The sequence below is a fragment of the Tarenaya hassleriana genome, unplaced genomic scaffold (genome assembly GCF_000463585.1).
Source record: "Tarenaya hassleriana unplaced genomic scaffold, ASM46358v1 Cleome30, whole genome shotgun sequence".
Lineage (NCBI taxonomy): Eukaryota > Viridiplantae > Streptophyta > Magnoliopsida > Brassicales > Cleomaceae > Tarenaya > Tarenaya hassleriana.
The window spans coordinates 257,830-279,398 of record NW_010966178.1 but is presented as its reverse complement, the minus strand read 5'-3'; the positions used below and the strand labels follow the sequence as shown (position 1 = coordinate 279,398).

The following is a 21,569-nucleotide window of genomic DNA, read 5'->3' as shown; positions in this document are numbered from 1 at the left end:
AACACACCCAACAAGCTTAAGGAAATTAATGTGTATTGTGTTATTATATATTGTCTTGTTATTGGTGGAAAAACGAACTTTCGTCCCGGGGAGACAAAGTAAAGTTTTTCAATTTCGAAAAAAAAACCAAGAAAATATTTAAGTGTTGACGGTGAGAAAGTTTTGTCAAGGAAAGAGGTTGGATAATTATGCGCTCTATATATAGAGTTGGCTCCCTCTTACCTGGAAACGATCTAAATAACACTTAAATAGTTTTATGTTTTCCTCATTGAGGTTTTGAGATTATTACCCGCGTGGTTAAATAATCGAGTTCAAAAATTATTACCGTAAGGTTTTAAAATTCTGATATTTTTAGTTGTAATACTAAAAAGTGGTATTCTGATTTTTAGAAAATGGCTGAAAATGTTGTTGCTATGCCTGTGATTGTACCCACAGTGACTCCCCCTGCACCAGCACCTGCGGAAAAACCGGCCAAGTTTTTCGGTGTTGATTTCAAGAGGTGGCAGACAAAGATGTTCTTTTATTTGACAACATTGTCATTGCAAAGATACATCAAGGAAGATGTAACTAAACCGGTAGAGTCTGTACCGGAAAAGGAATGCTTCGTGGTGATTGAGGCTTGGAAGCACTCAGACTTCCTGTGTAAGAACTATATTTTGAGTGGTTTAGATGACTCATTATATAATGTCTTTTGTACAGTTGCTACTTCACGAGAGTTATGGGAGGCTCTCGAGAAGAAGTACAAAACTGAAGATGCCGGTATGAAGAAGTTCATAGCCGCCAAGTTTCTTGAATTCAAGATGGTTGACAATAAACCTGTCTCAACCCAAGTTCAAGAACTGCAAGTCATTGTTCAGAATCTTCTTGCTGAACGTATGATGATCAATGAAACTTTTCAAGTAGCTGCCTTCATCGAGAAGTTACCACTCTCGTGGAGGGACTTCAAGAACTACTTGAAACACAAGCGAAAAGAGATGTCGCTTGAAGACCGTATGATGATCAATGAAACTTTTCAAGTAGCTGCCTTCATCGAGAAGTTACCACTCTCGTGGAGGGACTTCAAGAACTACTTGAAACACAAGCGAAAAGAGATGTCGCTTGAAGACTTGATTGTCTGTCTCAGAATTGAAGAAGACAACAAGATGACCGAAATGAAAGCTCGCGGGACAAGCTCGATCTTAGGAGCAAACGTCATTGAACATGCTCCATCTGTTGGTAAGAAAAGAAAGAATTTTTCTAACCAAAAGAATAACCCGAATAAATTTGTTAAGAAATTTAAGGATTCTTGCCACAACTGCGGTAAACTTGGTCACCGAGCTGTGGATTGTCGTGGTCCAAAGACCAAGAAGAAAAACAATGTTAACATCATGGAGATTGCTTCCGGAGTGGAAGATATTGATTTGTGTGCCATGATCTCTGAAGTTAACTTGGTTGGAAATCCCAAGGAATGGTGGATGGATTCCGGTGCTACCTGCCATGTGTGTGCCAATAAGTGGATGTTCTCATCTTATGTTCCCGCTAAAGATGGAGAAACTGTGTTCATGGGAAATTCCACAACTGCGAAGGTTGAAGGGACTGGAAAGGTTGCCCTCAAGATGACCTCCGGAAAGATAGTGACTCTCACTAATGTTCTTCATGTACCGGAGATTCGGAAGAACTTAGTGTCGACATCACTGATGGTGAAACATGGATTCAAATGTGTTTTTGTTTCCGACAAGCTTGTAATAAATAAGAATGACATGTATGTTGGAAAAGGTTACCTCACTGAGGGACTTTTCAAACTCAATGTAATGACCATGAATGGTAATAAGAACCTTTTACCAATGAAGACAGAAAACTTGTTTGTAATTTCTAATTCTTCCGCTTACTTACTCGAGTCGAATAATCTATGACACGCTAGATTGAGACACGTGAATTACAAGTCTTTGAGAAAAATGATCAATTTGGAATTGTTGCCCAAATTTGATTGTAAGCAATCAAAGTGTGAAGTATGTGTTGAATCTAAGTTTACTAAACATTCTTTCAAATCAGTTGAGAGAAGTAGTGAACCTCTAGACTTAATTCATACAGATATTTGTGATATGAAATCATCACCATCTCGCGGTGGTAAAAAGTTTTTTATAACTTTTATTGATGATAACACACGATATTGCTATGTTTATTTGTTTAATAGCAAAGATAAAGCTATGGTTGCATTTAAACAATACAAAAATGAAGTTGAGACACAACACAATAAAAGGATCAAAATGATCAGAAGTGATAGAGGCGGTGAATATGTATCTCCGTTTGAAGAAGTATATTTGGAATTTGGCATTATTCACCAAACAACCGCCCCTTACACTCCACAATCCAATGGAATTGCGGAAAGGAAGAATCGAACATTGAAAGAGATGATGAATGCCTTATTGATAAGTTCCGGTTTACCCGAGAATATGTGGGGCGAAGCTATTTTAACAGCTACTCAAATACTCAATCGAGTTCCCCACAGTAAGACACAATCCATTCCATATGAAAAATGGAAAGGAAGAAAGCCTAACTTGAATTACTTCAAAGTGTGGGGGTGTCTAGCAAATGTCCAAGTTCCTCTCCCAAAAAGGGTTAAAATAGGACCGAAAATGATAGATTGCGTTTTCATAGGTTATGCTACAAAAAGTAAAACATACAGATTTTTGATTCACAAATCTGAAATCCCTGATATTCAAAGGAATATGGTGATTGAGTCAGATAATGCTGAATTCTTTGAAACGATCTTTCCGTATAAAAGAGAATGTGAATCAATTAATAAAGGAACCAAACGAAATCGGGAAGTGAATACAGATTAGAACCTAGATGTAGTACACGTCAAAGGATTGCTACCTCATTTGGTTCAGACTTTCTAACATTTATGTTGGAAAATGAGCCTCAAACATATAAGGAAGCTGTGACTTCTTCTGAAGCTCAATATTGGAAAGAGACTGTCAATAGTGAAATTGAATCCATACTAAGCAACCATACATGGGAGTTGGTTGATCTTCCTCCAGGGAACAAACCGTTAGGTTCCAAATGGATTTTTAAAAGAAAATTAAAAAATGATGGTACTATTGACAAGTACAAGGCGAGACTAGTTGTGAAAGGTTTTCGACAACGAGAAGGTCTTGACTATTTTGATACATATTCGCCAGTCTCGAGAATTACATCCATTCGGGTGTTAATTGCTTTGGCTGCCATCTATGATTTGCAAATCCATCAAATGGACGTTAAAACCGCCTTCCTAAATGGAGATTTAGAGGAAGAAATCTATATGGAACAACCTGAAGGGTTTGTAGTTCCGGGAAAAGAAGGTAAGGTGTGTCGACTTGTTAAGTCTTTGTATGAACTTAAACAAGCACCAAAGCAATGGCATGCTAAGTTTGACAATGTAATGTTGACAAACGGTTTCAAGATTAATGAGAGTGATAAATGTATCTACATTAAGAACACTCCTAATCGAATTGTCATTGTGTGTTTATACGTGGATGATATGTTGATAATGAGTAATGACATTTCAACTATAAACGATACAAAGCGCATGCTATCCACAAGATTTGACATGAAAGATTTAGGAGTTGCTGATTTAATTCTTGGAATTAAAATAATTCAAACTCCTGAAGGTCTTGCGTTTTCTCAATCTCATTATATTGAGAAAGTACTTGAGAAGTTTAAATACTTGGACTTCAAAGTCGCAAGAACTTCAATTGATGTGAACCTTGCTCTTGCAAAGAACAAAGGTAACAGTGAGTCTCAATTGGACTATGCAAGAGTTCTAGGAAGCTTGATGTATATCGCAAACTGTACTCAACCAGATATTGCTTGTGCAATAAGTAAACTCAGTCGGTATACAAGTAATCCAGATACTAGTCATTGGATGGCAATGAAACGTGTTTTGGGGTATTTAAAACATACTCAAAATTACGTATTACATTACTCTAAATATCCAGCTGTGCTTAAAGGATATTGTGATGCAAATTGGATTACTGGGTCAAGTGAAACAAAGTCCACGAGTGGATATGTCTTCACGATTGGAGGAGGAGTTGTGTCTTGGAAATCATCAAAACAGACATGTATCGCTCGCTCTACAATGGAAAGTGAATTCATAGCTTTGGATAAAGTTGGTGAAGAAGCTGAATGGCTTAGGAATTTCTTGGAAGATATTCCGTATTGGCCCAAACCGTTGACACCTATATGCATACACTGCGATAATCTCGCTGCAATAGGAAGGGCAGAAAGTGTGATGTACAACGGAAAGTCTCGTCACATTAGACGTACACATAATACCGTTAGACAACTAATCTCAAGTGGTATTATCACTGTTGACAACGTGAAGTCAAAGGATAATATAGCTGATCCACTTACAAAAGGTCTTTGTAGAGATTTAGTTGAAAAATCATCCAAGGGAATGGGTTTATGGCCAAGGACAAGTTAGTACGGTGGTAACTCTATCTAGTAGACTGGAGATCCCAAGAACTAGGTTCAAAGAGAATACAAAGTCGTAACTAACAGTTCAACATTGTCAAATATAACCCAACTCATTCTCATGATGAGACAATATTCTATGGAAAAGGACAAATTATACGGCTTTAAGTTGGAAGACTTAAAAGCTAAGAAATTTTTAATGGTTCCTAAATTTGACATGATCAAATAGTGTATCTTCAGAGATGACACGCTTAGGAAACCACCTATGTGAAAGTGAAGTGTGGGCCGCTTCAAGGAGAATAATGGTTGGCCAGTTCTCTACGCTTTCATGAAACCAGGCAGGTGTTCATGGCTGAAACGAACACAACAGTGAGAACCAAAGACGGTTAAGAATTAATTGTGTGGTTTAGATTGTCTTGGTATACATAAAAAACCGACGGTTCAAAGATATCGCATCTACCGATTGGTGAGTATATCCGATTTAAATCCACTATGGAAAGTTCAAAGGGAAACCTACTTATCCAGATGCAATTAATTTTTCATAATTGAATCACAAAAATTGCATGGTTTTAAAGAGATTTCTAAAATTCTCCATTCATGTGGGGGATTGTTGGGGTTTTTTATAAATTAAATGAATGGAGGTTTTTTCCATTTTATTTTTTGTATAAGTTATCCTCCATTTGTTGTTACAAATTTAAATATATTTATGATTTTTGGAAGTTTTACAATTTTCTAATCCTATAAATAGGATACTTTCTTTTCATTTTTCTACACAACAACACCAAGAAAAACACAAAAGCTTTCTACAAAAGAAAGAAAAACATCTTTTCCTTTGTGATTCAAACCGAGCTTTGAGTTCGACAAGGCACCGGAGTTTGAAGTACCACTGTTCCGGTGAGGTACGTCCGTCCTATCCTGGGAGGATATATTCCATTAACCGTAGGTACCATGCGGAGAATAATTTCCTTAAGGAGACACGGTTCGCCGTGGGTTCGGATTTGGTTTTCCGATTTTTAAAAAAAACCATATAGATTTAATGATATTGGTTTGATCATAACTTTATGTACTGTTATCGGAATTGCATGTTCTTGATATCGTTTCATAGATATCGAAATTATTTTTCTAATGGTGTATAGCATGCATGATTTAGTTGTATGTTCTGAAAGTTATTAAACTCGAAAGTCTTGATATGAAATTGAAAGTGAACCATACATAAATATGAGACATATAAAATAATACACCCAACAAAATGTTCAATCGATTGATTCACGAGGGCCACACGTTTTTTCTATGTTAGATGTTTTTTTGATAAGGTTCTATGTTAGATGTTGGTTTCTTCAATTTGGCTTTTTCTTCATAATTACGATATATGGATTCCCATATATTATCTCAAGAACACAGCAAAAACCATAACCAAAGGCCATGGAAGAAGCCATAGTTCTGTACCCGTCACCTCCAATAGGTCACTTGGTCGCCATGGTTGAGCTCGGTAAGCTCATCCTCACCCGAAACCCTACCCTCTCTGTCCACGTCATCATCCCTCCCTCCCCTTACCTACCGGAATCCACCGCCTCTTACATCTCCGGCGTCTCCTCCGACATCACCTTCCACCGCCTCCCCGCCGTCACTCTCTCTCCGACCACCGCCGCCATCGCCACCACTCGCCACCCGCATGAGTCACTCGTCCTGGAAACTCTCTGTTTCAGTAACCCTAACGTCCATCGAACCCTTTTCTCCATCTCCCACGAATTCAACGTTCGAGCATTCATCATCGATTTCTTCTGCACCGCCGTGTTAGACATCGTCTCTGATTTCGATTTCCCGGTTTACTACTTCTTCACCTCCGGCGCCGCCTGTCTGGCCTCATTCTTCCATCTCCCGACCATTCACGAGTCCACCGACAAGAACCTTAAAGACATCGACACGTTTCTTGACATACCCGGAGTTTCAGGGGTTAAGGGTTCCGACATGGCCAAGCCATTGCTCGAACGGGACGACGAGGTCTACCAGTGCTTTGTTACGTTCGCTAAAGAGCTTCCAAACTCGGCCGGAATCATCGTGAACACGTTTAAAGAGCTTGAGAACAGAGCAATCATGGCGATAATGGAGGAATTCGGTTTGCATGAGATTTATCCGATCGGACCGCTCATTGTCGACCGCAGACAAGGAGACAAAGACACGAACGAAGATTCGTGCTTGAGATGGTTAGATTCGCAACCTGAAAAGACAGTCGTGTTCCTGTGTTTCGGGAGCTTAGGCTTGTTCTCTGAGGAACAGTTGAAGGAGATTGCTGTCGGGTTGGAGAGAAGTGGACATCGGTTCTTGTGGGTGGTGCGTAATCCACCCGGTTTACCTAACCGGACTGAACCGGATTTGGAATCCCTCTTACCGGAGGGGTTTTTGGACAGAACCGGAGACAGGGGACTGGTCGTGAAATCGTGGGCTCCTCAGGTTGCGGTGCTGAATCACAAAGCTGTCGGAGGATTTGTCACTCATTGTGGGTGGAATTCCATACTCGAATCCATTTGCGCCGGTAAAAAAATTTAATTTCACATTATAATTTACATCCAATTCGAAATCTTAATTTCTTTTTTTTTTCCATGATTTGATCGGTTCTTAGCCATTTGACAAGAGCAGGTGTTCCAATGGTGGCATGGCCATTGTACGCGGAGCAACATTTCAACAGAGTAATAATGGTGGAAGAAATCAAGATCGGTATACCGATGAATGAATCGAATTCCGGTTTCGTGAGCTCGATCGAGGTTGAGAAACGAGTACGTGAGCTGATGGAGGGTGGTCCGGTCAGGGACCGAACCAAGGCCATGAAGGCGGCGGCCGAGGCTGCGTTGACCGAGTCCGGTTCGTCTCATGACTCGTTGACCAAATTGCTCGACTCTTGGAAGCCCAAATAACGGCAGAAATTGTTCATTTGTTCTAGTAATTGGTGGTCCTTGTTATCTTTCATGTGATAAAATCATTTAATGATAGGAATTAATTGTCGAATTAATAATACACGGCAATAGTAGACCGTGTAAAACAAGGATTTATGCGTTCATTAACGACAGTTTTTTTTAAAAAATAAAAAATTAGTGAAGATGTATCTGAAATCGACCAAGATAAAGGCATCATCATCATCATCATCATCATCATCATAATAATAATAATAATAAATCTGAAAAACAATGACATAATGCATATATTACCCAATTTTCTATAATACTTTTCATATATATACTCTTTTTTTCATCATTTACCCATTGCAAGGACTCAATCAAAATAGATTTATATATCTCTCCATGGACCAACAATCAGATTTGGTATAAAATGTCATGCAACCAACGGCTAAGATGCTTACAAGTTACAAGTAAACTCCTATTTTATTATTTAATTGGAAGCAAATCAGAACCTTCCTTTTTCATTAACATCATTAATATTAAATACCATATATTTACACGCGTCGCTTTTATCTAACACGATATTTAGTCATTTACCGACACGGAACCAGTTCTCATTGGAATCTTCTCAATCTCTCTCTATCTCTTTTTTTTTTGGGTTAAAATCTCTCTCTGTCTCTCTCTCCCTAGACCTCAGTTTCCGTCCAGCAATGGCGAATCTAACCCTAGAGCTCAACATCTACTCCGCGAAAGACCTCGAAAACGTCAATATCATCACGAAGATGGACGCGTACGCCGTCGTTTCGATCCACGGCGATGATACCCAGAAGAATCTGAAGATGAAGACCCCCATCGATCGCTCCGGTGGATCCAACCCCACTTGGAATCACGCCGTGAAATTTTCCGCCAACGACCGTTTGGTCCGTGATGGCCGTTTGACCCTCGTCGTGAAGCTGGTCTGCGATCGGGTCCTTGGGGATAAGGAAATTGGAGAAGTCAACGTCCCCGTTCTCGAGCTTATCGGCTCGAATCCGCCATCACCGTCAACTAACGGTAACGGGATGAAGTTTGTGACGTATCAGGTGAGAACTCCTTCCGGCAGAGGGAAAGGATCGTTAACGTTCTCGTACCGGTTCGATTCGGGTCCGGTTAAATCGGATCTTCCTGCTCCCCCGGTTTATACAAACCCGGCGACATCGGATCTACCAGTTCCGGTTTATCCTCCACCGCCGCCGGTTTCTGCTTATCCATCTCCGCCATCACAGCCGCAATTTGGGTATCCTCCGCCTGATCAGCCGCAGCCTTATCCCGATAAACCGGTTTCCCTCTACCCGGACCCAGGAAAATTGGGTGAACCGGTCAAGTTGGATGAGTCAGTCACCGCTTACCCGCCTCAACCGACCGGTTCGAGCTGGGTTCCTCCGGTTCAATTTGGCGAACCGTTCACCACGTATCCTCCTCCACCGACCGGTCCACCGCCGGCTTACGGTACGCCACAGTATCATCCCTACGCGTATCCTCCGCTGCCGCCTGAAAAGCCCGGCCACGCGTACTATCACGCGCCACCGCCTCATCCGAGTTACGCTTACGTGGCGGCTCCTCCTCCGCCGGGCAGCTACGGGTTCAAAATTATTTTATTTTAAAATTTGAATAAAAATGGTTTCTATGAACGGGGGTCTTATAATGTAATCCAAGGTTGGATGATGGGGCAGGAAGGGGATAGAGAGCGGGGTGTTGGAGAGGGGGGGGTTAAATCGGATCTTCCTGCTCCCCCGGTTTATACAAACCCGGCGACATCGGATCTACCAGTTCCGGTTTATCCTCCACCGCCGCCGGTTTCTGCTTATCCATCTCCGCCATCACAGCCGCAATTTGGGTATCCTCCGCCTGATCAGCCGCAGCCTTATCCCGATAAACCGGTTTCCCTCTACCCGGACCCAGGAAAATTGGGTGAACCGGTCAAGTTGGATGAGTCAGTCACCGCTTACCCGCCTCAACCGACCGGTTCGAGCTGGGTTCCTCCGGTTCAATTTGGCGAACCGTTCACCACGTATCCTCCTCCACCGACCGGTCCACCGCCGGCTTACGGTACGCCACAGTATCATCCCTACGCGTATCCTCCGCTGCCGCCTGAAAAGCCCGGCCACGCGTACTATCACGCGCCACCGCCTCATCCGAGTTACGCTTACGTGGCGGCTCCTCCTCCGCCGGGCAGCTACGGGTACGGATATCCGCCACCACCGCCGCCGCTGCAGCGGAAGAATAAACCGGGGCTTGGACTAGGGGCGGGGCTTCTGGGGGGAGCGCTTGGTGGGTTGTTGATCGGTGATATTGTATCTGACGTGGCAGACATTGGGTTTGATTTTTAATTTTGTTTTGGGCCCATTGAAAAATCTTAGTTCAAAGTTTTTAACGAGTTGAGACAAATGAGAACATGTTATTTCTCTCTTTTTTCTTTTTGGGAAATGTTTTTTTTTAAATGTGTAATTTGTTCTTCTTTTTTTTGTTTACTTCTCTTTATGTTGATATTGTCTTTTGTAATTTATATGACGATTTCTCCTTTGTTTAATTTTCATCGTGTTTTGTGTGGGGACTTGTCCATTGTGAGTGGAAACCCATATTTCATTCAATTTTATTATTATATTTCCTATATTTATAAAAAAAATGTTTGATCGACTCGTCCGTCGTCACCATATTTCATTCAATTTTATTATTATCTTTCCTATATTTGTATTAAAAATGTTTGATTGACTCGTCAGTCGTCACCGTGGCATTTAATTTGCTTGATATTGAATTAATTTCTGCCAGAAATGTACACAAAATTATTTTAAACAAACATGACAATTGACTCTAAAAAAATATAAAAAATGGAATTTATTAAAATTTGTTAAACATTGAAAAGTATAAAAGAACGTATCATTTGGTGAAAAAAACTTCTAATTGTGATTTTGACATTAGGAAAAGTCGAAAGGTTTTATTTTACACACAGTTTCAGAAAAAGAGTAGGTCGAAATATTCTTGATAATATTATATAGTTGGCTTTATGCTACACCATGATATAAACTAGTAGGTTGAAATATTTGCATTTAATAAAATTTTAAAAGATTAAGGCTTTAATTGTTATATAATCCCGTGGGACTAAAACCATTGTTTTCCAACAAAAAAAAAACACCAACTTAAAAAAAAAAGTTTCTCTCAAACAAACTTTCCATCTCGGAGAGGTTTTTTGGAGTTTGAGATTATTGGTATTATATTTTCTCTTTTTTTTTTTTGGTAAGGGATATTTTATTTTCTTTTTTAAAAATACTTAATTATAATATAAGATGCTGTTTGGTGCGTCTAAAAGACTAAAAAGTTGGTCTTTTTCTAAGATGTGAATTGGCATTCACATATTTTGAGTGAACCAACAATTTCGCATAAAAGAAATGAACATATGGAGAGCCCTTTCAAACACTAATGTTAGGAAATAATCTCACCCAAAATTTTAATTCGATTTTCCAATCTAAGTTCAATTCTCATTATCTTTTTATATTTTATTATTTCACGAAAAAATAAAAAAAAATCGAAATTTACAAAACCATATATAATTTTACTTCATCAATAAATTCAATATTTAAATTCGTTATTAATTAATTTCTCCATAAAATCTTGTTACCTATCAATACTTTTTTTTGCCTTTAACAAAAAAAATACTTTTTTTTTTGCCCACAAATATTAAGTCCACATATTTTAAAGTTTTAAAGGTTTTCGAATGGCTAAAAATCGAAAAAAAGAAAAGAAAAAAGGTTTTTAATTATGACGTGGATTCCATATACTTATTTAGATTCTTTTTCTTTTACCCTTTTAATTATTGGGATTAGAAGTAGCTCACGGATGTGCTCCATTTAATAACTCGTTTGTCATGTTCTTCTACAGACCCAAGCTTCGAGACCCGATTAATGGCGGCAAAAGGCTCCTCTGTTTCTTACTTATAGTCCAAAAGCTTCGAGAAGCTTTCTGATGGCGGTTCCTTCCATTTCTATCTCCGGGTACTCTTCTCTTCCTCATCCATGAATCCGATTACTCATTGCATTTGCATGTTTATGTCGTGATCTGAATTCCCCAATTCCCAGTTGTTCTTTCGCTTTAAATATCACTCCTCGAGCATCGAAATTGTCATACTGTAATGGGTTTATCTCAGGTTGGGAAATTGTTCTTGATATGGGTTGACATCAATCTCATCAACCTGTAATTCTGATTTTGCTGATGATAACCCTAATCATCGGCGTCAAATCTGATGACTTTGATTGTGAATTCTTTGAATTTGTATCAGACTATTTAACCAGACTGTGTTGAAATTTGATTTGTGTAATTTTCTTGGAAATTTTCTGTCATTACATGTCTGTTGGCTTTCCTTTGGCCGGAATTCAGATACGTCGGCATTTAACTTGAGCCTCAGAAATTGGCAAAAATTGTTCCTTTTTAAATGGGCATTGATGCTTTAGGACAAACTTTCTAGGGCTCTATTTAATCCTGCACTTGATTGTATTCTCTCTCGCCATACTTTTTTCATAATTCGAATCCTTCTGTGTCGTACAGATACACATATGATGAATGCTCGTGTGTTTGTGTCATGTAACATGTCGATTAGATGGTGAGAGTTTGGTTTCAGGTTATAGAATGAGCTTGGGATAATGAGTGATAACGAGTCTTCAGAGCCCGGACAGCTCAAACGTGCGGTGATCGATGCCTCCGCTGGTGCGGTTGCTGGTGCTGTTTCGCGTTCGGTAACTTCGCCCCTTGATGTTATCAAGATCAGGTTTCAGGTTAGCAGATTTTTGGTATCTCTTTGACGAAGATTTGTCCTTTATAGAATCTGTTCAAGGGCTGGCCTGGAATTTATATGTTTGGAATAACTACAGGGACTGTATTGTTGTTCTTTCCTCTGTCCTTCATTATTCAATCCGTGTTCTTTTTTTATTTGCATAGCCAGTTGCTAGACTTGAAATTTATTCATGGTGTCCTCATCATGTGACATGGTCTTGGATTTCAGTGTCTATGTTTGTGTCAGCTTGGACCAAAATATCATTGTGTGCTGTCTGTTATGTAGATCTCAGTGCATGTTTTTTCTTAATGCTTGGCTTGTCTTAAATAAGCTTAATATTCTAATTCTTAAGGTTCAATTGGAGCCCACAGCTTCATGGGCGTTGACTCAAAAAGATTCTCCTGTGAGGCCCAAGTACAATGGTTTATTACAGACAACAAAGGATATATTTAGAGAGGAAGGATTGTTGGTAAGTGTTGGAATCTGTTGTCTCTTGATATTGTTTTATGGTTTACTTTTTTTTTTTCCTCTGTGCCATTTCTCAATACTGTTGTTGACTTGTAATGGGTCCACTACGATTCAATTTCACAAAGAGGAACATAAGAGCTTCATGCTTTTCCTGACATATCCCTTATCCATCTCTTCAATATAAAGTTTAACTCTGTTGATTTCCACATGAAAGTGGTTGTAGAAGTGTTTAAAGATTGTGTTTTGACCCGTTTCATCAAGTTCATGAAAATCAAATACAATAGTCTTAGATTCTCAAGTAATTGCCTTTGCAGGTAATTTGGAAGTGAAGGTGTATCACCAGGGTATTAGCTTTTTATCAAGTTGACTCACAAATTCTCTCTGAATTTTAATCAAGTTGTTTGTGGCAGGGCTTTTGGCGTGGAAATGTCCCGGCTTTACTTATGGTTGTGCCATATACATCCATACAGTTTGTAGTTTTGCATAAGTTCAAGTCTTTTGCTGCTGGTTCATCAAAAACTGGTACATCACCTTCCAAAATCTCTTTTTCCTTAGAGTTGAACATAGAATCTGTAGTTTTCATCTATGTTCCTTTTTCTGCAGAAAATCATGCCCGTTTGAGTCCTTATCTTTCTTACATCAGTGGTGCACTTGCTGGCTGTGCCGCCACAATCGGATCTTACCCATTTGACTTACTCCGTACAGTTTTGGCTTCCCAGGGTGAGCCTAAGGTATGCGATTCTTCAACAAAGTCATATGGTGTGATATCGATGATTTGCCTTGTGCTCATGTTGATATGATAAAAGTCTCCATTGGGTAGGTGTATCCAAATATGAGATCAGCGTTTCTCGGTATAATGCAATCTCGTGGAATCAAGGGATTGTATGCCGGATTGTCACCAACACTGGTTGAGATCATTCCTTATGCCGGTCTTCAGTTTGGCACTTATGACACATTCAAACGTCGGATGCTGGTATTCTATGATTCATAAGCCTTTTTTGATACCGAGAAGCTTAATCTTTTCCAAAACCATACGCTTAGAAGGGGCATTATAAAAAATACACTTACTTTGCTATTCCTACTTCAACACATACCCTTCTCTGGTTGTGACCATGTGACCCTGTGACCCAAAATATACTATGGTCACATGTTAATTTCATTACTCATAATGTTAAATTTATGATGTTTTAATCAAATAATTAGTAAGATATATAAGATATGAACATAATGAATTAGTGAGATCACCATAAATTTATCATTATAATCAATAAAATCAACATGTGACTACACTATATTTTGGGTCACATGAGTCACATGGTCAAACTGGAGAAGGGTATGTGTTGGAGTAGGAATAGCAAAGTAAGGGTGTTTTTTATATAATGCCTACCTAGAACGTAGACCCATGCCTCCATCTCGAATTGATTCTATGAATTCCATCGTCCATGTTGTGATTGTTTTAAGCAAACCAGAAAACAGATTTCCTTAGGCTCTATTTTCTGGTTATCTCACTTTCAGCATACATTCTGCTTTAGGCCTATAACTTGAGAAGGTCTCCTTCAAGCTCTAAGAATCCAGATGATAGCCTTTCAAGCTTTCAGCTTTTCATATGCGGACTAGCTGCTGGAACCATTGCCAAACTTGTTTGCCATCCACTCGATGTTGTCAAGAAACGGTTCCAGGTTAGTTTCCACCTCGAGTCACAGGTTTTTCAATGCGAGTAATCGTAATGTAGGATGCAGTTTCAAGGGCATTTTCAACTCAAAGCTGTTACATTCTTCCCCGTAAGCTTCATTCTCTCATGTATTGATCCCACTAAGAAACCGTGGTATGTTATTGCAGGTCGAAGGTCTGAAACGGCACCCGAGATACGGAGCACGAGTAGAGCTAAACGCTTACACGAGCATGTTCGATGCAGTGAGACAGATCCTAAGATCAGAGGGTTGGCATGGTCTGTATAAGGGAATTGTCCCTTCCACCATAAAAGCTGCACCTGCAGGTGCTGTAACATTTGTGGCTTATGAACTGACTTCAGATTGGTTAGAATCGTTTTTGACTTGAAACTTGTCAAAGGCAACATACATGTCTTTGATTCTGTAATGGTGAAGAAATAGGACTACGTGTTACCCCAATACGGCTTTGTAAAGATTGAGACAGCGAGTTTTAACTTTGTTCTCTCAGCTTTATTCAGACAAGTCGATGCTATAACGTCAGTTATGAAAGAATACTCGATTTTTCATTCGGCCAAAAAACTCTGTTTTCTCCCTTCACCATGTGAACAACTCTGTATCTATGTCTTACGCTCACTAAAGAAACCAAACCCTTTGTCCTTATTATATAGCATTGCCCGGTTATGGCGTTTCTTCATTGGTACGGTTTCTTCTGCTGCTTGGTATCTTCTGGTGGTAAAGACAGGAACTGGACAATCTTCTGGACCTGAGATTCATCGATCTTGTATCTCGCGGCTATCTCTTTGACTCCCATCGGACCGGTGTGATCATCGGCCTTGCCCTGATAGAGAAGCATGATGTGCCGGACTTGTGCCACGTTCAGTGTCCCTGGAGGAGCCGGCCTTTCCTCGTACCTCCCTGAGCCGGGGATCGTGTTCCGGAGCTTTGGGAGGGGCCTTTTGGACCTTTCCATCACTGATGCCTATACCACAATAGCCAAGAATTTGATCATAAAAAGGATTTAGAAGATGCATGGCCAATTCATGCAATGCAACATCGAGTCCGAAATCATATACATACACTACCTCACCCACATTCGGAGAAGATACCATCTGTTATCAATCCTAAATCGAAAAAAATCCCGTGCATCCTTTCGTTTTCCATCAGATTTTCAACCGTTCTATCGGCGTATTTAGATATTTAGTCATGATACATTCTCCATCATGACCTCTAAGCGACAAAAGCTTGATACAACATCAGAACCAAGCAGAAAGTTACATGTTCCTTTTCAATCCATCATCAAATCTACCTGAAATTAATCTGTTCTACCACTCTTCTTTGACAACAGGAAAATTCAGGAAGATATGGCCAAGACAAACTCAAGATTCCAATACAGTTCTTAATAACAGCTTCGCCCGTCATCAATCCAGAAACTATGGCCAATGATCCAGCATATTCTCTCAAGCACACGGACAAAAAGTCTAGATTTTTACTGGTGAGACTGGTGATTTGTGAAGATATAAACATAACAAGAACAATACAAACAAGAGCAAAGTCAAAGTGAAGATATCTTCTAACCTCTCCCATCTCGGCTTTCCCTCCAGGTTTAGCCCTTATTCTCCCCACCATTTGGCTCAACATTGCATCGAATTGTGGGTCTCTTTCCTCCAAAACATTATCCGGATTCAGTCTTCGAGCTTCATCTACATATTTACCACATATTCAAACAATAAAAAAACCAATCTTTCTCAGGCAGGAGTCAAACGACAAGCCCAGAATCCGCCATCTCCTATACCATCAATCGTATATACGGAATGCCCAGAACATCAAATCCAGATATGTACATTTGTCGAGTTCCCAAATGCAATACGAACCACCGAACGGGAAAAAATAAGGTTGTATGGCTTTACCGGAGGCGTCGTCGGATGCGGCGGCGACCGCAGATTTCCCGGCGGCGAGATCCTCTGGCGGTGGAGGCCGACGATCGACTGCGACCCTTGAAGTCGACGACGGAGATCTCTCAACTTCTTTGATTTTTCCGGCGGCTCGACGCAATTGCTGACCCATTACACAGAAGAACTCGCACTCCAATCCCTTACTCTGTTGGACTTTAGGATGCCTGAACCGCCGAAGAATTTATACGAGGGATGATCCAATTGTACGGAAAACTGTTGGATTTGGTGGAGATTCAGAGAAAGGGTTTGTAGCTGAAGAACGTGTTCGATTTGAAGGGCTACACGCGCCGGCTTTGGGGAACACACAACGGAACCTCGTAGACATTAGACCCAGCCCATTGAATTTATATTTTTATTTTCATATTTCTTTTTCACTAATTTCTAATTTCTAATTTCTATGTTACTGGCCAGAAATTGTTAAAAGATGAACAAATTCCCCACCAAGTGTAATGTTAAATATGATGGATTCGACAAGATAACATTGTAACGAAAGAAAGCAATAGATAAATTCCCATTCATTACAAAACTAAAATCACATACTATATGTTATTCATCATCACTATAATTAAATTTCACTCCACTAAATATATACTGAGATCATGAACTCGAAAGAAACGTCAAATCATCAACCATTAATCCTTTGAGGAAGAAGATATTGTAAGAATCATATAATTGATGATCAATGTTTCTTTTGATACTAAAAGATTATCAAATGATTCAAGATTCTTACCCAATGTTTGATGATTTTGATAAAATACTAAGGTTTTGAATGGGGATGGTTTTTATTTTGGGTTTTTGGTTTTAGTTTTTGGATTTTGGATTTTATAATATTTGAAAACTAAAAAAAGTAGATTTTAGTTTTTCATTGATTTTTCCATTAAAATGGTTTTCTATGATTTTAGGAAAACTTGAATGATAGTTTTTTGGTTTTTAGATTCTAAAAACTCCCAAAACTACAACCATTCAAGGACTAAATAAAGATCCGGAAAATGGATTAGTTTTATTGATAGCTGTTCATTCAGACACCCACAATGTTTTGATTGGAAGAGAATTATAATCGGTTACAGACGACAAGACACTGGCAGAGACGTTGGTTGTTGGGTTGAGGAGTGCATTGGCAGTTCTTAGGCATAGCACTAGCGCTCCGAGAGCCCAGGAAGTCAAGGAAGCATGTCTGACTCGGACTTCCTCTGTCACTGCATGATCCGTTGAACACATCCTTTGATGGGCACCACACCAGATCTTGTCCTCCTGTTGGCTCTACTCCTGATTTTAAAACAAAAATTGTATATATTAATATTCCCCTCCAAATCAGTACAAACAAAAAAAAACATCAAATATACAATTTTTTTTATATATGTTTATACCACCAATTATAATGTATATTCAACTATAGCATGATTTTTTTTTATACATACACAGAGAATAGCTTTTTCCATTCATCTCCTTTTGTCCCATAGAATTCATACTTTAGAGTTAAAGGTGGTTGGTTTCATGTCTCTTGTATGAAAACTAACCGGGTTTCGGTATAAAATTTTGATCCAAATTACGTTAAACCGAGCAGGATTCGGTATATCGAATTGATGGTTTGAGCAAAGATCCATCTAAATATGATCTTACCTTGAGAGAAGTGGCCTGGCAAAGAAGATGAAATGATACAAGAGACCAAGAAGATTGCAGCAAACTTCATCTTTTTGGAATTATATGCTCTGTTTCTTCCTCTCTCTTTTTTTTGTTCGTTTTTCTTTGTTTGAATGATATGTTGTGATTTGGCGTCATATATATATATATATATATATATATAGCTATTGTAAACACATTTTGAATATACGTTTTTTTTAGGAAATTAGTTTGGTGGTTTTACCATATATATATGTATATACATTTATTATGAGAATCTTGTAATTTATGGAGCAATATCGATTGTGTATCTAATTAGGATCTAATCATAATTAACATTCCAAGTAACTTTGGCAGTATGTAACTGATTCACATTTTATATTTCCTTCTGTAATTGTTCTATTTCCATGTTTGGATACAATTTTTTTAAATTTTTTTTTTATAAACCATGGTTTAGTCTCGTATGCCCGGAAAATGATATTTCAATAACTCTGTTATGGCATGATATATAATATAATCAATAGAATTTCAACCATTTGATATCTTTTGGTATTTACTAATTGGCAGAATATGCGCATGATCAATAATGTTTTTGCCCTTGAATATGCGTACAGATGAAAAACGAAAAACAAAGAGATCACCAAAAATCGTTACATGTACAAGATCCATCCTTGAAGGAATGAAACCTGTTCACATCCCTAACAACAATTTCCCTCTCAACAATGCCACTGGTCAGCTTGAAAGCCTCATGGCAATCTCCACACATCCTCAGGTTCTTCATTATCCGAATGGTTGATCCTTGGGGCAAATGTATCAGCCCGAAGGCCAATGCTAATTTCTCGCTGTGCAGATCCACCATCTCCTCTCTTGCTTCTTCATCAACATCAACTAAAACCGATAAACCTGCCTTGGTGCTTTCCCTGTATCCTCTCTCCTTCATTCTTCCCTTCAGATCCTTCAACAGTTTCAGAATCTCACCAGTCTGATCACACGACAAATCCCCGGCGTGAAAAAGGTATATTGAATCCTTAATCTCAATCCAACTGGAACCGCGTTCTTTCACGATTCCACCACGCTTCATCTCAGAGCGAAGATACTCAGACTTTTCCCATTCTCCGGTCGTTGCATATGCATTGGAGAGTAAGACATAAGCACCTGTCACTTTCTGATTGGTTTCAATCAGCCGCTTACTTGCCTCGCGAGCAATGTCTACTCTTCCATGAAGCCTAGCAGCTGAAAGAAGAGCTCCCCATAAGAGTGCCCCTTGCACGGGTCCAGCTTCGCTTTTTTTGGCCAAGTCATACGCTTGATCAACACGACCAACTCTTCCGAGCATATCAACAACACAATTGTAGTGCTTTGAGTTAGGAGATAGTCCGTGCTTCTCGTACATAGAGTTGAAATACTCTAGACCTTGCTCGACAAGGCCTGAATGGCTACAAGCGTTTAATATCCCAATCATTGTGACATCATTAGGCTTTATTCTCTTCTGAACCATTTCTTGAAACAGTTTGAGCGATGATTTGCCAAGTCCATGCTTTGCCATTGCCATAATCATGGAGGTGTAGGAGATAACAGAATGTTCACGAATCCTTAGGAAGATTTTCTCCGAGTAGTTTAAACACCCACATTTCGCATACATGTCAAGAAGAGAAGTAGCGATAACATTGTTCAGTTCATGACCACCACGGATTACAGCTCCATGTGCAACCTTTCCCCATTGTAACCGACCCAAACTAGAGCACGCATTAATAACACTAGCCAGCATATAATGATTTGGCCTTTCTGATGTTGAAGCAATGAATTCTCTGAACAACTCAATGGCCTCATCGCCATGAGCGTTCTGGGCGAACGCTGTGATCATCGATGTCCAAGAAACAACATTTCTGTCATATCCCATCAAGTAAAAAACCCACCGAGCTGTTTCCAAATCGTTGCATTTCCCATACATGTCGACAAGCGAAGAACTAACCACAAAGTTTTGTCTGAACCCAGAAATCTCAAGACGGGCATGAACCCTTTTCCCCGCTTTCGAATTAGCGAGCGAGGAACAGGCTTTCACCACACTGGCAAACGTGAACTCATTAGGCAACACCGAGTTCTCTTCATGCATCTTCTGAAACAGCATCAGAGCCATTTTAGGTCGACCCACGTCGTTATAACCGGAAATAACCGAAGTCCAAGAGACAACATTTGGTTCAGGCATTTCATCCAACAACTGGCGTGCAATGTCCGTTTCTCGTATCCGGACATACCCATTGATAAGGTGAGTGGTAGTGACAGTGTCGTTTACGAGCCCGAGTTTCAGGATTTGGGCATGTAGGGAGGTCGTGCTGCAGAGATCGGAGGATTCGACAAGCTTGCGAGTCAAGGAAGCTTGGATGTTGAACGAAGGAGCTGTTTTGGAGAAGAGAAGCCTTGGGGCTAAAACGGGCATTTTGAGATTTATTAATCACATGGCATAATGTATACACATAGTCACATATCGCATATGCGCCGTATTATAATTGTTCTACTTCTGCGTGACCGTCCGTCCAAATCAAACGCGTGGTAACACGCACTACTAGTGCGCGTGATGAAGTATACATTATTTTTATTCCATTTTAATTGGCCCAGTAACTAAATACGGCCCATATGTGACCTAGTTAATATTTCAACAATCGATATGTACTATAGTATATAGATTCTACACCAACCCAAAACACAAAACTTGAACTATAGATTCCAATCTCTAAAGTCGGAACCAATGGCAAATCATACAACAAAATGATCTTTTCTTATAAATTTTATTGTTTATTACTTCAGTTTTTCAATATATGTTTGGTATGATGTTTGTTTCATCAATTTTTGGTTATGATAAATTTAAAAAGTGGATGAAAGTGTCCAATTTTGATAAGAGATAAGTATAATATTATTAACATCATTAATATTTCCCCTCCAAAACTTTTTTTTATTATCAATATGTGTACGACTTTTCATCAATTTTATAAATCTAAGTCGTTAAGAACACCAACTTGTTACATGATACAACCAAATCTCAAATTTTGTAATTATTTTGAAAAATGTTGAAAAAATTTGTTGAAAGAAAACACAATTAGAAATAGAGTTCATCATTAAATCTATGAGGAAATATATTATAAATATATGTATACTTTATATTAGATTGGTTGTTTTAAATATCTTTTTTTTTTATAAATTTTATTGTTTATTACTTTAATTTTTTAATATATGTTTGAGATGATATTTGTTTCATCAACTTTTGATTATGATACATTTAAAAATGATTGAAGAGATAAATATATATTTTATAATATTAACATCATTAATACTTTGCTTCCAAAATATTTTTATAAATATATATGTACGATTTTTATCAGTTTTATATGTATAAGTCGCTAAAAACATCATCATCTTGTTCAACTAGATAGCCAGCCAGATCTCAAATATATTAAGTATCAAGAAAAATATAGAAGAAGTTTGCTAAAAGAAAACATAGATAGAAACCGTCGCGAGTAATCGTCTGTCATTGTATGATGCCAATGTGTAGTCCCTTGAAAATTTTCTACTAAACGATGGCTAACGATTCAAACAAGGAAGAATATGACGGGTCCACAACAAAGCAAAATGTTTGACAAAGAAATCTTTACCCTTTATAATACTTTTCCATCTCTTGCATACCTCTTTAAAGCGTCTCAATGTCTATATGGGTAATTGAATCAAGATTTCTTTT

General features: G+C 38.9%; 6 protein-coding genes across 10 annotated transcripts; 3 read left to right on the top strand and 3 right to left on the bottom strand.

The window, feature by feature from the left end:
• The first annotated feature begins 5,794 nt into the window (after positions 1 to 5,794).
• On the top strand, positions 5,795 to 7,456 carry LOC104820255 (UDP-glycosyltransferase 88A1). 2 transcript variants are annotated; one of them, XM_010550636.1, is made up of 2 exons: positions 5,795 to 6,964; positions 7,052 to 7,142. In XM_010550636.1, exons 1-2 carry the CDS (start codon positions 5,854 to 5,856, stop codon positions 7,057 to 7,059), a joined length of 1,119 nt encoding a protein of 372 aa, XP_010548938.1. In that variant the 5' UTR covers positions 5,795 to 5,853; the 3' UTR covers positions 7,060 to 7,142. The 2 variants fall into 2 exon arrangements, with proteins under 2 accessions (XP_010548938.1, XP_010548937.1); XM_010550635.1 differs by having other exon boundaries at positions 5,799 to 6,964; positions 7,069 to 7,456.
• Positions 7,457 to 7,965: 509 nt separating this feature from the next.
• Positions 7,966 to 9,887, top strand: LOC104820253 (protein SRC2). Of its 3 annotated transcripts, none has more exons than XM_010550633.2 (2): positions 7,966 to 8,473; positions 9,074 to 9,887. In XM_010550633.2, the coding sequence occupies exons 1-2, from the start codon at positions 8,036 to 8,038 to the stop codon at positions 9,692 to 9,694; spliced, it is 1,059 nt and encodes a 352-aa protein (XP_010548935.1). In that variant the 5' UTR covers positions 7,966 to 8,035; the 3' UTR covers positions 9,695 to 9,887. The 3 variants fall into 3 exon arrangements, with proteins under 3 accessions (XP_010548935.1, XP_019058849.1, XP_010548936.1); XM_019203304.1 differs by having other exon boundaries at positions 7,966 to 8,927; positions 9,528 to 9,887; XM_010550634.2 differs by having other exon boundaries at positions 7,966 to 8,946; positions 9,547 to 9,887.
• A 1,318-nt stretch (positions 9,888 to 11,205) lies between these two features.
• Positions 11,206 to 14,765, top strand: LOC104820252 (mitochondrial thiamine pyrophosphate carrier 1). 2 transcript variants are annotated; one of them, XM_010550631.2, is made up of 8 exons: positions 11,206 to 11,353; positions 11,977 to 12,130; positions 12,482 to 12,598; positions 13,008 to 13,119; positions 13,201 to 13,328; positions 13,418 to 13,570; positions 14,130 to 14,276; positions 14,437 to 14,765. In XM_010550631.2, the coding sequence occupies exons 2-8, from the start codon at positions 11,999 to 12,001 to the stop codon at positions 14,653 to 14,655; spliced, it is 1,008 nt and encodes a 335-aa protein (XP_010548933.1). In that variant the 5' UTR covers positions 11,206 to 11,353; positions 11,977 to 11,998; the 3' UTR covers positions 14,656 to 14,765. The 2 variants fall into 2 exon arrangements, with proteins under 2 accessions (XP_010548933.1, XP_010548934.1); XM_010550632.1 differs by having other exon boundaries at positions 11,956 to 12,130.
• A 34-nt stretch (positions 14,766 to 14,799) lies between these two features.
• On the bottom strand, positions 14,800 to 16,551 carry LOC104820251. The gene is made up of 3 exons (XM_010550630.2): positions 16,175 to 16,551; positions 15,843 to 15,967; positions 14,800 to 15,246 (listed from the first exon to the last, which is right to left on the bottom strand). Exons 1-3 carry the CDS (start codon positions 16,329 to 16,331, stop codon positions 14,959 to 14,961), a joined length of 570 nt encoding a protein of 189 aa, XP_010548932.1. The 5' UTR covers positions 16,332 to 16,551; the 3' UTR covers positions 14,800 to 14,958.
• A 655-nt stretch (positions 16,552 to 17,206) lies between these two features.
• On the bottom strand, positions 17,207 to 17,968 carry LOC104820250 (putative defensin-like protein 244). Its single transcript, XM_010550629.1, has 2 exons — positions 17,840 to 17,968; positions 17,207 to 17,485 (listed from the first exon to the last, which is right to left on the bottom strand). The coding sequence occupies exons 1-2, from the start codon at positions 17,907 to 17,909 to the stop codon at positions 17,271 to 17,273; spliced, it is 285 nt and encodes a 94-aa protein (XP_010548931.1). The 5' UTR covers positions 17,910 to 17,968; the 3' UTR covers positions 17,207 to 17,270.
• A 422-nt stretch (positions 17,969 to 18,390) lies between these two features.
• LOC104820249 (pentatricopeptide repeat-containing protein At4g15720) lies at positions 18,391 to 20,289 on the bottom strand. The gene has a single exon (XM_010550628.1). The coding sequence runs from the start codon at positions 20,274 to 20,276 to the stop codon at positions 18,477 to 18,479; it is 1,800 nt and encodes a 599-aa protein (XP_010548930.1). The 5' UTR covers positions 20,277 to 20,289; the 3' UTR covers positions 18,391 to 18,476.
• Positions 20,290 to 21,569: the final 1,280 nt, after the last annotated feature.

What these genes read in the sequence shown, in the direction of transcription:
- LOC104820252 (XM_010550631.2), top strand. Translation starts at nt 11,999, where the DNA reads ATGAGTGATAACGAGTCTTCAGAGCCCGGACAGCTCAAACGTGCGGTG. An exon ending in TTATCAAGATCAGGTTTCAG is followed by an intron (nt 12,131 to 12,481) that starts GTTAGCAGATTT and finishes CTAATTCTTAAG; the next exon opens with GTTCAATTGGAGCCCACAGC. An exon ending in TTGTCAAGAAACGGTTCCAG is followed by an intron (nt 14,277 to 14,436) that starts GTTAGTTTCCAC and finishes ATGTTATTGCAG; the next exon opens with GTCGAAGGTCTGAAACGGCA.
- LOC104820251 (XM_010550630.2), bottom strand. Translation starts at nt 16,331, where the DNA reads ATGGGTCAGCAATTGCGTCGAGCCGCCGGAAAAATCAAAGAAGTTGAG. An exon ending in CGCATCCGACGACGCCTCCG is followed by an intron (nt 15,968 to 16,174) that starts GTAAAGCCATAC and finishes GTAAATATGTAG; the next exon opens with ATGAAGCTCGAAGACTGAAT. An exon ending in GGAAAGCCGAGATGGGAGAG is followed by an intron (nt 15,247 to 15,842) that starts GTTAGAAGATAT and finishes ATTGTGGTATAG; the next exon opens with GCATCAGTGATGGAAAGGTC.
- LOC104820253 (XM_010550633.2), top strand. Translation starts at nt 8,036, where the DNA reads ATGGCGAATCTAACCCTAGAGCTCAACATCTACTCCGCGAAAGACCTC. An exon ending in ACCGGTTCGATTCGGGTCCG is followed by an intron (nt 8,474 to 9,073) that starts GTTAAATCGGAT and finishes GGAGAGGGGGGG; the next exon opens with GTTAAATCGGATCTTCCTGC.
- LOC104820255 (XM_010550635.1), top strand. Translation starts at nt 5,854, where the DNA reads ATGGAAGAAGCCATAGTTCTGTACCCGTCACCTCCAATAGGTCACTTG. An exon ending in ACTCGAATCCATTTGCGCCG is followed by an intron (nt 6,965 to 7,068) that starts GTAAAAAAATTT and finishes TGACAAGAGCAG; the next exon opens with GTGTTCCAATGGTGGCATGG.
- LOC104820250 (XM_010550629.1), bottom strand. Translation starts at nt 17,909, where the DNA reads ATGAAGTTTGCTGCAATCTTCTTGGTCTCTTGTATCATTTCATCTTCT. An exon ending in GCCAGGCCACTTCTCTCAAG is followed by an intron (nt 17,486 to 17,839) that starts GTAAGATCATAT and finishes TTTTAAAATCAG; the next exon opens with GAGTAGAGCCAACAGGAGGA.
- LOC104820249 (XM_010550628.1), bottom strand. Translation starts at nt 20,276, where the DNA reads ATGCCCGTTTTAGCCCCAAGGCTTCTCTTCTCCAAAACAGCTCCTTCG.